Below are 13,830 nucleotides of genomic sequence, written 5' to 3' on the forward strand. Positions count from 1 at the left end.
AGATATGTAGCATTTGTTTTATCACTTTTACCATCAGCGAAGTATGGGACAAAGCACAACATATGTGCATAGTGGGTGAACTGTGTGAGGAACCTGTAACCTCCACCACATTAATGGTACTAAATGAGAAAAAGTAATTAGTGATAACATATAATCAATATTAGAGTCTTACAAAATCATGATAATATTAATGATCTTTTGAAAATAATCTAGTTTCGTTACTGAAACAGAATTGAATCGTTAGTTTTTACCCTTCAGAAAATTTGATTTTACCCCTCAGAGAATAATTAGCCCCAAGTTGGAACCACTGATCTAGCACAATGACTGTCTGTAAGGAACTGAAAAGAATGGGACACAGTGGTCGAATAGCTCCTCATAAGCCACACATTTCTGTAGTCACTGATAACGGACGCTTGAGATTATGAAAACAGTGATGCCATTTGCAGTGGACGACTGAAGCGACTTATTTGGAATGTACACTGTTGTAGTCCAATAAAAGGATTTGGGTTTGGTGAAAGCCCATAGAACATTACCTGCCTCATGCGTAGTGCTGATATTTAAGTATAGAGAAGGTGGTGTTACTGTATGAGGGTGTTTTTTCACGGTTAAGGTGAGGTTCCCTCACTGTGCTTAAGAAGAAACTAAATACAGAAAGATCTGAAAACATATCACAGATTTGTGTACCACATACCATTCAGAGAGGATAACTGTATCAGGATGACTCTGCACCCTGTGACAAAGCAGCACCCATGAGCCAATTGTTTGTGGACAACCAATGAAATGGACTGGACTGACCATAGTCCTGTTGACAACTCAATGGAAAACCTTTGGGATGAATTAGAATGTCTAATTCGTTCTAGACTCCAGCACCCAATATCACTAGCGTCTGTGGCTTCAGCTCTTGAGGAAGAAAGGGCTTCCATTCCTCTACAGACTTCCATATACTTCATTGGAACTGTCCCCAGCAGAGGTCAACCCATCATAAAGGGTGTACACATGCCATATAAATGTCCAATAATAGGTATATGTATACTTCTGATCAGATAGTGTATGCACCATCCTGTGCTATGTCAGTTACCTATGTTGACACTATAGGAGGCGCTCAATGCAGTTACTACTTTCTTCAGTGTCCTCCATCCCTGTTCCCCAAGCATGAAAAATCACATGAAAAATCTGGTCGCCCTCAGATTTGGTCACAAACATGGGTCACATCTCCTGTAACATGTGAACGTTGTCTGTTATAGAGGGTGTTCATAAATTAGTTGTACAAAAGCAACCTTTTATTGTGAAAAAGGTAAATAATTTACAGAAATGTTTAATACAGGACTGAATGCAGTACATCCTCAAGTTTTATTTACAAATGTTCACTGTGGGTGCCTTTTGTTATACAGCAAATGTACCATCTTCAATCAGTTTCCTACTAAATTCTATGAAGTAAATCTTGATGTATGGTGACAGCAGCTTGTGTTAGCTGTTGTCGCAGCTCATCGATGTTTCCCTGAAGGGGAGGAGAAAACACTCTGTCCCTGATGTACCCACATAAAAAGAAGTCCTTTGGAGCTGAGTCAGGTGATCTTGGTGACCAGGATATTGTTCCACTATGTCGAATCCAAGTATCTATGGAGCTATGTGACAATTTCACAGTGATGATGTGGTGGCGTGTCATATTGCTGGAAAGTTAATTCTGTTCAAATGGTTCAAATGGCTCTGAGTACTATGGGACTTAACTTCTGAGGTCATCAGTCCCCTAGAACTTAGAACTACTTAAACCTAACTAACCTAAGGACATCACACACATCCATGCCCAAGGCAGGATTCGAACCTGCGACCGAAGCGGTCGCTCGGTTCCAGACTGTAGAGCCTAGAACCGCTCGGCCACCCCGGCTGGCAGTTAATTCTGTGTGCATATCCTATTGTAATTGTAATGAGACATCCTGTGCTATGTCAGTTACCTATGTTGACACTATAGGAGGTGCTCAATGCAATGTTCAAGCATGACCACGTATGATATGACAGTTGACTCAACAAAAAAAAGGGCCATAAATCTTGTCACAGCTTACTAGGCATAAAATATTTACCTTAGGCAAGTTCCACATATGTCTGATTAAGTAACATGGTTTCTGCTCACCCCATATCTGTACTACTTTACTACACATATGGAAGGTGGCTTCATCACTGAATACAACTTTATCAAGAAAATCATCTTGAGTCTGCATTTTGTTAAATATTTCTACACAAAACTCAGCTTATTTTTCTTTATCACTTTGTCTTAAAGCTTCCAACAGTTGCAGTTTGTAGGGTTTGAATGACAGGCGCTTTCATAATATCTTCGAAACTGTAACACTTGGTGTATCCAATTCTAATCTGGCACATCTCATTGATTTACCTGGACTACGAATGTAAGTGTGCCAAACTTGTTCAGTTACTATGCCACAGACTGCTGGCTGACCCTAACGTGGTATCCTATGTGACACACAAATGGTTTTGGTGAAAGGATTGTACCAATTAATAACAGTTTGTCTTTGAGGTGGCGGTCTGTAATATTTACTTGTGAATTGTCTCTGAACTGTAATATTGGATCCGGATTCATGAAACACTGTAACACTGAAAACAAACAACACTGCAAACACTCTGGACTGTTATATGACTCCATGATTCACCACCTAACGGGAATGACAGGAACTAACAATGTTAGGTGGGAATAAAACTTGAAGATATATTGCAGTCAAGGCTGTATCAAACATTTCAGTAAGTTATTTACCCTTTGGAGAATTAAAGATTACTTCTGTATAACTAATTTATAAACAACCTGTAAACTTTCCTTACCACATCACAATTGCACAACAGCACAACATGCCATTAAATATCGCAGTGAGCAGTGGTCATACTGTTTCAGCACATCAGCATATGTTGCAATGAGGCAGTAGAGGATTGTTTCAGATGAGGCTAGAAGAAGATTACTTGCTGGGCCTGTGCAGCTCACCTGTTGTTCTGTGGGGGTGGGATGCTGACAGTGCCATATGCCCCAGCACTGATACCTCCATCCCCGTTCCCACCACCGTTGGCAGCGTCCGCCCCCTGCCTGGAAGACCCTGCCTGCTGCTCGTCCCCTCCCCCCTCGCCTTCCCCTCTTCCTCCACCTTCCCCACCCCCGCCTGACCCTGGCCCAGTGAAAGGCGTGAAGTCCAGCTGCTGCTGAGAGTCTGGTGGTTCGTCCTGAGCCAGCACCACCGCCACTGCCACCAAACACACCATCACCACCTGCAACACCACAGGACGTCACTCTTACTTCACTCCCAGTATCAGTCTTAATACAGCCGCATCTTATCACATTCAACTAGCAATCAGACATCTACAAGGGAAAGTCATAAAGTGTTAATTACATCTAGAGAAAACAGTTTAAGTTATTACTTTTTCATATATTTGGAGGCACATATCTACAGCCCTAGCAGAAATCCCAGTGGGATCAGGCAGCATCAGAACTCTTGTATTACGTCAAAATCATGCAAATCTTCCCATCAGACTCCTATAGAGTTTGAAAGTTCAAAGTAGACGAAAACTATAAAACCATACACACAATACCAGAGAAGGAAAGTTACTATTCACCATATAGTGGAGATGCTGAGTCATGATAGGCACAATAAAAAGATTCACACAATTAAAGCTTTTGGCCATTAAGGCCTTGGTCAGCAGTAGACACACACACACACACACACACACACACACACACACACACGCACGCACGCACGCACGCACACACACACACACACACACACACACACACATACACACACAGGATAATTTCTCACTGAAGCCTTAACTGACCATAATTATCCTCCCATCCTTGTACAAAAACAAATCTCCCATGCCTTATCTCTCCACTCTCCCACCACCTCCCAAAGTCCGAGTCTTGCGACAGAGGAGCATTCCCCTCGTAACTCAGTACCATCCGGGACTGGAGCAACTGAATTACATTCTCTACCAGGGTTTTGATTAGCTCTCGTAGTGCCCTGAAATGAGAAATGTCCTGCCCACTATCCTTCCCAACCCTCCCACCATGGTATTCCGCTGTCAACCGAACCTACACAATATACTCGTCCATCCTTACACAACCCCTGCTCCCAATGCCTTACCTCATGGCTCATACCCCTGTAATAGACCTAGATGCAAGACCTGTCCCATACTTCCTCCTACCACCACCTATTCCAGTCCAGTCATTAACATCACCTATCCCATCAAATGCAGGGCTACCTGTGAAACCAGTCATATGATTTACAAGCTAAGCTGCAACCTCTGTGCTGCATTGTAAGTAGGCATGACAACCAACAAGCTGTCTGTCTGCATGAACGGCCACCGACAAACTGTGGCCAAGAAACAAGTGGACCGCCCTGTTGCTGAACACACTGCCAAACATGATATCCCTCATCTTAATGACTGCTTCACAGCCTCTGCCATATGGATCCTTCCCATCAACACCAGTTTTTCTGAATTGCGCAGGTGGGAACTTTCCCTGCAATACATCCTACGTTCCCGTAACCCTCCTGGCCTCAACCTTCGTTAGTCACTGTCCTCACCCATCCATCCCCCTCCCTGTTCCCATTCCAGCACTACACACCTGTCATTTCACTGCCACACCCAGTCTTTTATTTTCTGTCCTTTCTGCTACTTAACCCCTACCCCCTCCGCACCTTCTCTCCTGCCTCTGGCTAAACTGCAACACTTGATTGTCCGCCACTCCCACCATACTATCCCTCCCCCTCCCCACCCCAGCCTGCTCCTTACCCCCACCCAGTCGCCATTCCCATCATGCACTGGTGCTGCTGTTCGCAGTGTGGTCTCAGCTCTCTGAGACTGCAGTTGTGTGTGCAAGTTGCGTCTATATATGTGTGTGTGTGTGTGTGTGTGTGTGTGTGTGTGTCTAATGCTGACAAAGGCCTTAATGGCAGAAAGCTTTAATTGTGTGAATCTTTTTATTGTGCCTATCGCGAGTCAGGATCTCTCCTATATGGTGAGTAGTAACTTTCCTTCTCTGGTATTGTTACATTCCATCCTGGATTTTTCATTGTTTGATTTAAACCATACACACATATACATACATACAAATGCTGACAATGTGACTACTGAAAATCTAGGCTACATTTAAAAAACATTATTTATCTCTGCATCTGTATACATGGCGACTCACGAAGGCAAGCAGATATTTGATATGTTATTCTACAAGTAAAACTAAAGAAAAAAGTTCGTATAAACATAGGTCTGCAAATGTTTAGTTACGGAGTTACAGCTAACAAAAGATTTTGTCTAAAATTCAGCAACTTCGCTAATATGAAGCCATCACAAGACTGTACGAGGTTAAAGTAAACCACGATTTCCGTTTATTTTGTTCTTCCAGTCCATATGTGGCATAACAGCAAACCAGTGTTTAACAGTATTGGTTAAAAACAGTCTTGGTTGAAATTCTAGTTTTTTTTTATTTTTCAACGACGCGTTTCGCCTTATTTGGGCATCTTCAGATTATCTTTTCTAGATGGGCGCGAGAGGCACCAAGATCTGCATAACGCGTTCCCGTTCACAGGAGCGAGTAATATTAAGATGGGGGCTCAGGTAGTAAGCATAACGCCAATACTGTTTATTTTGTTGTTATTGATCTGGTGGATCAGTCAGAGGATTAGCTGCCATGGGACATCCATCCCGAACAAATGTAACAAACAAAATAAGAATAAAAAAAATTGGTTAGTCCTTGCGCTTTGCAAGAGGGACGTGTACAAGGCGACGGTTCGAATCGTCATGGCATTCATTCTCTGCAGTAGTCGAAGAACAGGAAGTCACCTTCAGTTTTGTATTAAAAGCGTAAATTCTGTGATATTAAAAAAATTGCACCTACTCTACTCGTTCTTGTTACATTAGCAACGTCTCACCACTACGCAGGTTAACTACCAAATGGTGACTGCAGCTCAAAGCGTCAAAGTGGAAAGTAATTCCGGGTACCTTACCAGACTGCATGAATAAGATATTTCGCAATTCATGACAGGCATACGTTTTCAGGAAAACTCTACGTGTTTCTTTGTTTGCTTGTCGATAGTTATCAAAATGTTAGTTCTAATAATTACATTTAATTAAAAATTGTAACTAGTCAAATAACATGAAATTCACTAGAACATCATGCAGATACACGTGCTTTTTTTAAAAATTATGTTACCTCTCATATGTCATATATATTAAATAACATGATCAGTGATGAAAAAAATATAGATTCAAATTTAGGCTGGAGTGGGAGTCGAACCGCCGTCTATTCGTCTTACGTTGCTCAAACGCTAACCACTTTTTTTTTCTAATTAATTCCCCTGGAAAGTATAAAAGTGATTCAAAAATAAGAAAGGAAAATTGCCACTATCACCTTTTCCCTAAATAAAAAAAAACACTATTTAGGGCGTTGGCCCCTATCTAATCCTACTCCCAATACGACGATCCTAGAACTATGAAGGGGGCGAGAAAGGATAAAGGAAAGGAAACCACAGGGGAGCCATGAAAATTTAACATAATTAGTTTTTGTTTTTTATTTTTATTTATTTATTTTTATGTTATTTCATTTTTTGTTGTTGTTGTATACGTGAGCGCCTTGAGTAGTGGGTCCTGCGTCGGCCAGCTCCTCCCAAACGTGTCTTCTTGTTGATTGGTAGTGGATTCCATTATCGGTTCAGTTCGGTTCGGATAAGTTCAGATCAGCTCAGATCAGTTTTCAACTTCTCATGGCTTGGACGTTTCAGCTGTAAGGTGGATCATTAAACGTGCTCCCTAAGAAATTAGAGTAGTATTGCTGATAGTGTGGATTGCGTGTTAGGATGCAGTGTTGTTCGTTGAGATAATTCTGATATCCTAGCACTGACATATGGCTAGAGTTAAAAAGATAGCCTCAGATCCAGTTCATAGAGTGACGTTTGGTTGTGGGGTAAAAAGTCCCCTCTGGGAATAAAAGTGTGTTGATGTCGACCTGAGCTGCGCAAGTGTCCAGACATCGGACGCTGGACCACAGTCGTCCACTCCACAGCGGGTGCAGAGAGCTGAGTAGTCTGGGAGACGAGTCTTTGGTATTGACAGCTCGGTAGCGTCTTTCCGTTGCCTAGCGACCGCAGGCAAGATTAGTGAAATATATATTAAAATTCGAAACTTAATTGTGGCCTTCAGCCATTGTTATTGCACCTTGCATATGTATGTTCTATCTGCTTAGCCTTAAGGCTTTCCACGTAGCCGTGATAGTTTTTTTATTTTATTTGATTTGCCTCTTTAATTGCATTTTAATCTTGTTGATTTTTAAGATTTCTTGTTGTTAAATATTCTGGCCTTCCGCCTTAAAAGTCTATGGTAATATACTTTGAGCGGGTAGCAAGGGCCACGTTGCCGCTCTGAAACCCGGTCGCGCGCGCTTATGAAACTTACCAGTGTCTCGCGTGCAGGCGGTGCGGTCGTTCGTCGTTTGTCTGAAGTTGAATTCGCAGTTTATTTCGTTTTTGTTGTTTTTAGTGTTTCTTTGTTTATGTTTCGTTGTAAACAATGTCTAGTGCGGCGGGTAGTACCAGCCAAACACAAGAAGTAAAACGGAGTAAGAAAAGTTTGCTACACACCCAGGCCCGTGAATTTGTGTGCTCTGTGAGGGATTACTTTGAGAAAGAAAAGGTCAAAGGTGGGCCCTTAATTCCTGTTGTTCAGGTTGTGAAGAGAACTGCAGCAGCATTGAAAATAAGTAAGAACACTGTTGTAAAGATAGGGAAAGAACAGTATAGTGTAGATTGTGACGAGAGTGGCACAACAAAGCTGCACACACCAGGAAAGAAGCGACCGAGAAATAAGCAGGTGACAGCTTTGGACGATTTTCAGAAAGACGCTATTCGTCGTCATATATATATATATATATATATATATATATATATATATATATATATATATATATATATATGTACAGCTATTATAAGAGAAGGGAACATCCCACTCTATCTAAATTACTGGTGCCGCTTCAGAAAGACGATCTTTTTAAAGGGAGCAAATTTTTATTGCGTACAGTGTTGAAAGACATAGGCTTCAGCTATTCACTGTTTAACGGACGCAAAATATTAATGGAAAGGACAGATGTAGTTGCATGGCGGTGCAGATTTCTGCGCAGGATCATGGTTGTGGAATTCGAAAGTATAGTGTGGTTAGATGAAACTTGGGTCAATGCCAGCCATTCTTTACGTAGAGGCTGGAATGATGGAACGCCCGAGGGGACAATGGCAGTGCCTGTTGGCAAAGGAGGGCGTATTATTGTCTTACATGCAGGAACATCGAAAGGTTTTGTGCCAAACTGCTTGAAAATGTTTCGGTCAAAAAAGACGGGAGATTACCATGAAGAAATGAACAGTGTAGTATTTCAAGAATGGTTCGAGACATCGCTTATGACGAATCTGACAAGTCCATCAGTGATTGTTATGGACAATGCGCCTTATCATTCCGTTGTTCACGATAAAGCACCAACCTTGGCAACAACAAAAGACGATATCATTCAGTGGTTGAAACGGCGAAAAGTAGATTTCAGAGAAGATTTAAGGAAGGCGGAACCGCTCGAAATTGTGGCACAAAAGAAACCCCAATTTCCAACATACGTAATTGACGAGATTGCTAAAAGGCACGGGCATGAAATCGTACGGCTTCCTCCATACCACTGTCACTTCAATGCAATTGAAGGAGTGTGGGCGCAGATAAAAAATTACATTGCTGCAAACAATAAAAAATTCACGATCTCTGAAGTGGAAACTCTCCTTCCAGCAGCTATCAATAAAGTGACAAGCGAGACGTGGGCTAAAATTGTAAACAGCACTGCAAGTGCCATCAGAGAGGCGGCCAAAACCGAAGGGGTTGTGGAAGAATGCATCGAAAAATTACTTATACATCTGGGCGAGAGCAGTGATAGTTCGAGTAGTGCTGAGGAAGACAATGTCAAATCAGATTCTGACAGTGATGTGAGTGGTGTTTTTCCATTACAGTAACTACAACTTATTCAGGAATGTAAGGAGGGAGTTTGCTATCGATCTACAACCAGATCATCATATTGTGAGTACTTTCTTCAGATTATAACTCTTAATACACTGACCAATTATTCTGTAGCTTGTAGTAGAACAAATTAATAATGCTAATACTTAACAATGGAAATCAAAACTGCTAATGTTCAACAACTTGCGAAAATAGTTTTCATTTCAGTTGTGAAGTTTAACAAATAATTTTATTATGTTTCAGCATCTTAGATACTTGTACTAAATAGCTCTTATCAGTTTTCGAGTTAATATATTTCAAGCATCAACTTTAAATAAATTCACGCGTACCAATACGACTTGTATTTTGTCTCGCTTTTATTTCTGCTGCTAGAAAATGCGTGTAGCAGACAGGGCGCCGCGTGCTGTGAGCCTCGTTCGGCAACAGCGCCGTCTGCCCGCCGGAACTGTCAGTACCAATCACTCGTCTCACGGACTATAGATGGATGCAATGCAGTCGATATCAGTTAACTTGTTTGCCATTCACTGTGATAGATCACGTAGATTGGGCGTCGGATTCGAGAAAGCAGGTGTGGACTTAATTTAGATGAAGTTGGGTGGGCGGCATTGTTGTAACACTTGGTAAACTGTTTTTGACTGAAACAACCCTGTAAGGGGTAAAGACCAGTAGACATAACACCCCAAGGCCAGAAAAAATCGCAGAATATGTTAAAAGGGGGATGAGATGGTCGAGACCAGAACTGAGGTGAACGAAGAGAAAGTCTTGGAATAGGAGTTCAGTGAGGCTCTGTGGGCAACAATCCCAGAGTTTGAGCTGGGAGCTGACATACAGCGCCATGACTCTGGTCGGCACAGGTATTAATCCCACCACATCACTGTCCTGTAGGCACCAGGGGAGCCATACTGCATTTTGAATAACATCCCGGAGCTGATGAAGGAGCCAAATGCCATCAGCAGATGTCGGGCCAGGAGAGTTGGGACCGGTAGTACCTGAGCCATGCCTGGTATGTGGGAGACATGATAGATGTTCACATATTGGGCGTGTTGGATAATGTCAAGTGCTCATAGCTGGTGATCTGCAAGGCTAGCTCTGATGGTCTGTAGCAAACGCCTACCGTTAATAGCCGCTGATCAATGGAGATCGGCTGAAGCCATTACAGCGCAGCCTGGATTTCGTCTGCTTGCTTTACCAAAAGAACGACGTAGTCGGCGTATGTGCGGTATTGGAAAGATGCGGTACGTAGTTGGACGCCTTCAAGGAGGCGTTGGAGGCCGTGCAGTGCAGGTTCAAGTGCGACTGCAAATAAGATAGCTGAAAGGGGGCAACCTTGCCGCACCGACCGGTGGATTGTGATAGGTGCTGAGCTAACACCGTTCACCAAGACTCTCGAATGCGCGCCATGAATCAGCCTCAAGATCATGACCAAAACGTGAGGGGGTTCTACATCTACATCTATATCCATACTCCGCAAGCCACCTGACGGTGTGTGGCGGAGGGTACCTTGAGTACCTCTATCGGTTCTCCTTTCTATTCCAGTCTCGTATTGTTCGTGGAAAGAAGGATTGTCGGTATGCCTCTGTGTGGGCTCTAATCTCTCTGATTTTATCCTCATGGTCTCTTAGCGAGATATACGTGGGAGGGAGCAATATACTGCTTGACTCTTCGGTGAAGGTATGTTCTCGAAACTTCAACAAAAGCCCGTACCGAGCTACTGAGCGTCTCTCCTGCAGAGTCTTCCACTGGAGTTTATCTATCATCTCTGTAACGCTATCGCGATTACTAAATGATCCTGTAACGAAGCGCGCTGCTCTCCGTAGGATCTTCTCTATCTCTTCTATCAACCCTATCTGGTACGGATCCCACACTGCTGAGCAGTATTCAAGCAGTGGGCGAACAAGCGTACTGTAACCTACTTCCTTTGTTTTCGGATTGCATTTCCTTAGGGTTCTTCCAATGAATCTCAGTCTGGCATCTGCTTTACCGACGATCAACTTTATATGATCATTCCATTGTAAATCCCTCCTAATGCGTACTCCCAGATAATTTATGGAAAACTGCTTCCAGTTGCTGACCTGCTATATTGTAGCTAAATGATAAGGGATCTATCTTTCTATGTCTTCGCAGCACATTACACTTGTCTACATTGAGATTCAATTACCATTCCCTGCACCATGCGTCAATCCGCTGCAGATCCTCCTGCATTTCAGTACAATTTTCCTTTGTTACAACCTCTCGATATACCACAGCATCATCCGCAAAAAGCCTCAGTGAACTTTCGATGTCATCCACAAGGTCATTTATGTATATCGTGAATAGCAACAGTCCTACGACACTCCCCTGCAGCCCATCCGTTCCATAGCTCGTAGGAACACTTGGTCCACTAGGTCGAAAGCGTGATCGAAATCCACTGGCACTAGGGCTCCTTGTAATCTACATGCCGAAATCAATGCTATGACATCACTGTATGCCCCTAGCGCTGTGTGTATATTGCTCTTACCACCTAGACACGTTTGATCTAAATGTATTTTGTTCTTTATCGCCCCTTGAAGGCGAGCACAAAGGATACATGCAAAGATTTTGTAGTCTCCGTTCAATTATATCAAAGCCCAGTAGTCTTGTGGTCTACGACCACCACTTGGTTTTGAAATGGGTATCATGATACCCTCTGTGAACTCGATAGGGGCATGTAACACGTCTATACCTTGACCCCCGTGAACTCTAACGTCCAGCACTTTCACACACATACATTAGGCATATAATCATCATCATCATTTGCTGGGGCCTTTGTCCCACTGCAAAGCGGGGTCGGCCTTGTTACTATGGATTTGGCGATTTTAGTGACGGAGGGTGGCTGGATGCCCTTCCTGTCGCCTGTACCCCCTGGGATGGAATTAGTGTACCCCAACTACACTCCTGGAAATGGAAAAAAGAACACATTGACACCGGTGTGTCAGACCCACCATACTTGCTCCGGACACTGCGAGAGGGCTGGACAAGCAATGATCACACGCACGGCACAGCGGACACACCAGGAACCGCGGTGTTGGCCGTCGAATGGCGCTAGCTGCGCAGCATTTGTGCACCGCCGCCGTCAGTGTCAGCCAGTTTGCCGTGGTATACGGAGCTCCATCGCAGTCTTTAACACTGGTAGCATGCCGCGACAGCGTGGACGTGAACCGTATGTGCAGTTGACGGACTTTGAGCGAGGGCGTATAGTGGGCATGCGGGAGGCCGGGTGGACGTACCGCCGAATTGCTCAACACGTGGGGCGTGAGATCTCCACAGTACATCGATGTTGTCGCCAGTGGTCGGCGGAAGGTGCACGTGCCCGTCGACCTGGGACCGGACCGCAGCGACGCACGGATGCACGCCAAGACCGTAGGATCCTACGCAGTGCCGTAGGGGACCGCACCGCCACTTCCCAGCAAATTAGGGACACTGTTGCTCCTGGGGTATCGGCGAGGACCATTCACAACCGTCTCCATGAAGCTGGGCTACGGTCCCGCACACCGTTAGGCCGTCTTCCGCTCACGCCCCAACATCGTGCAGCCCGCCTCCAATGGTGTCGCGACAGGCGTGAATGGAGGGACGAATGGAGACGTGTCGTCTTCAGCGATGAGAGTCGCTTCTGCCTTGGTGCCAATGATGGTCGTATGCGTGTTTGGCGCCGTGCAGGTGAGCGCCACAATCAGGACTGCATACGACCGAGGCACGCAGGGCCAACAGCCGGCATCATGGTGTGGGGAGCGATCTCCTACACTGGCCGTACACCACTGGTGATCGTCGAGGGGACACTGAATAGTGCACGGTACATCCAAACCGTCATCGAACCCATCGTTCTACCATTCCTAGACCGGCAAGGGAACTTGCTGTTCCAACAGGACAATGCACGTCCGCATGTATCCCGTGCCACCCAACGTGCTCTAGAAGGTGTAAGTCAACTACCCTGGCCAGCAAGATCTCCGGATCTGTCCCCCATTGAGCATGTTTGGGACTGGATGAAGCGTCGTCTCACGCGGTCTGCACGTCCAGCACGAACGCTGGTCCAACTGAGGCGCCAGGTAGAAATGGCATGGCAAGCCGTTCCACAGGACTACATCCAGCATCTCTACGATCGTCTCCATGGGAGAATAGCAGCCTGCATTGCTGCGAAAGGTGGATATACACTGTACTAGTGCCGACATTGTGCATGCTCTGTTGCCTGTGTCTATGTGCCTGTGGTTCTGTCAGTGTGATCATGTGATGTATCTGACCCCAGGAATGTGTCAATAAAGTTTCCCCTTCCTGGGACAATGAATTCACGGTGTTCTTATTTCAATTTCCAGGAGTGTATCTGCGTCTAGTGTAAGCCATGAAATATCGCGAACATTTCTCAAACGTCTGCGAGTCGTGTAATTGAGGCAGGACATGGGGACCAGCCCGGCATTCACCTAATGGGATGTGAAAAACCGCCTAAAAGCCACATCCAGGCTGGTTGGCACACCTGCCCTCGTCGTTAATCCGCCGGATGGGTTCCATCTGGAGCCGGCGCGCCTGCCGGAGTCCAGGAAGCAGATCATTAGCACTCTCTGCTAACCTGGTGGGAACATTAGGTACATAAGAGACGCGTAAAACTTCTCCTGCGATTTTCTCGGAATTACCGGAGTAGTGCACCTTACTACTTGCACATTATGTTCTTTTAATGGTCCACAAAAGGTGTGTCAAGTTTGAAGTTAATCTCTTGTAAGATCTAGTTCTTGTTTAGTTTAAGCACAGCACAAGGAGTGAAGTTATCTGTTAAGATTGTCACTTCTATATATCAACAAT

General features: G+C 44.4%; 1 protein-coding gene across 1 annotated transcript in view; it reads right to left on the reverse strand.

The window, feature by feature from the left end:
• The window catches only part of LOC126106771 (probable H/ACA ribonucleoprotein complex subunit 1), a 122,276-nt gene that overhangs the window by 36,940 nt on the left and 71,506 nt on the right, over positions 1–13,830 (reverse strand). The window contains exon 2 of the mRNA XM_049913149.1: positions 2,984–3,261. Within this exon, the coding sequence (XP_049769106.1) occupies positions 2,984–3,261 (278 nt within the window). The remainder of the gene's footprint in view (positions 1–2,983; positions 3,262–13,830) is intronic.

Source organism: Schistocerca cancellata, chromosome 10 (genome assembly GCF_023864275.1).
Source record: "Schistocerca cancellata isolate TAMUIC-IGC-003103 chromosome 10, iqSchCanc2.1, whole genome shotgun sequence".
In the NCBI taxonomy this organism is placed as follows: Eukaryota; Metazoa; Arthropoda; class Insecta; order Orthoptera; family Acrididae; genus Schistocerca; species Schistocerca cancellata.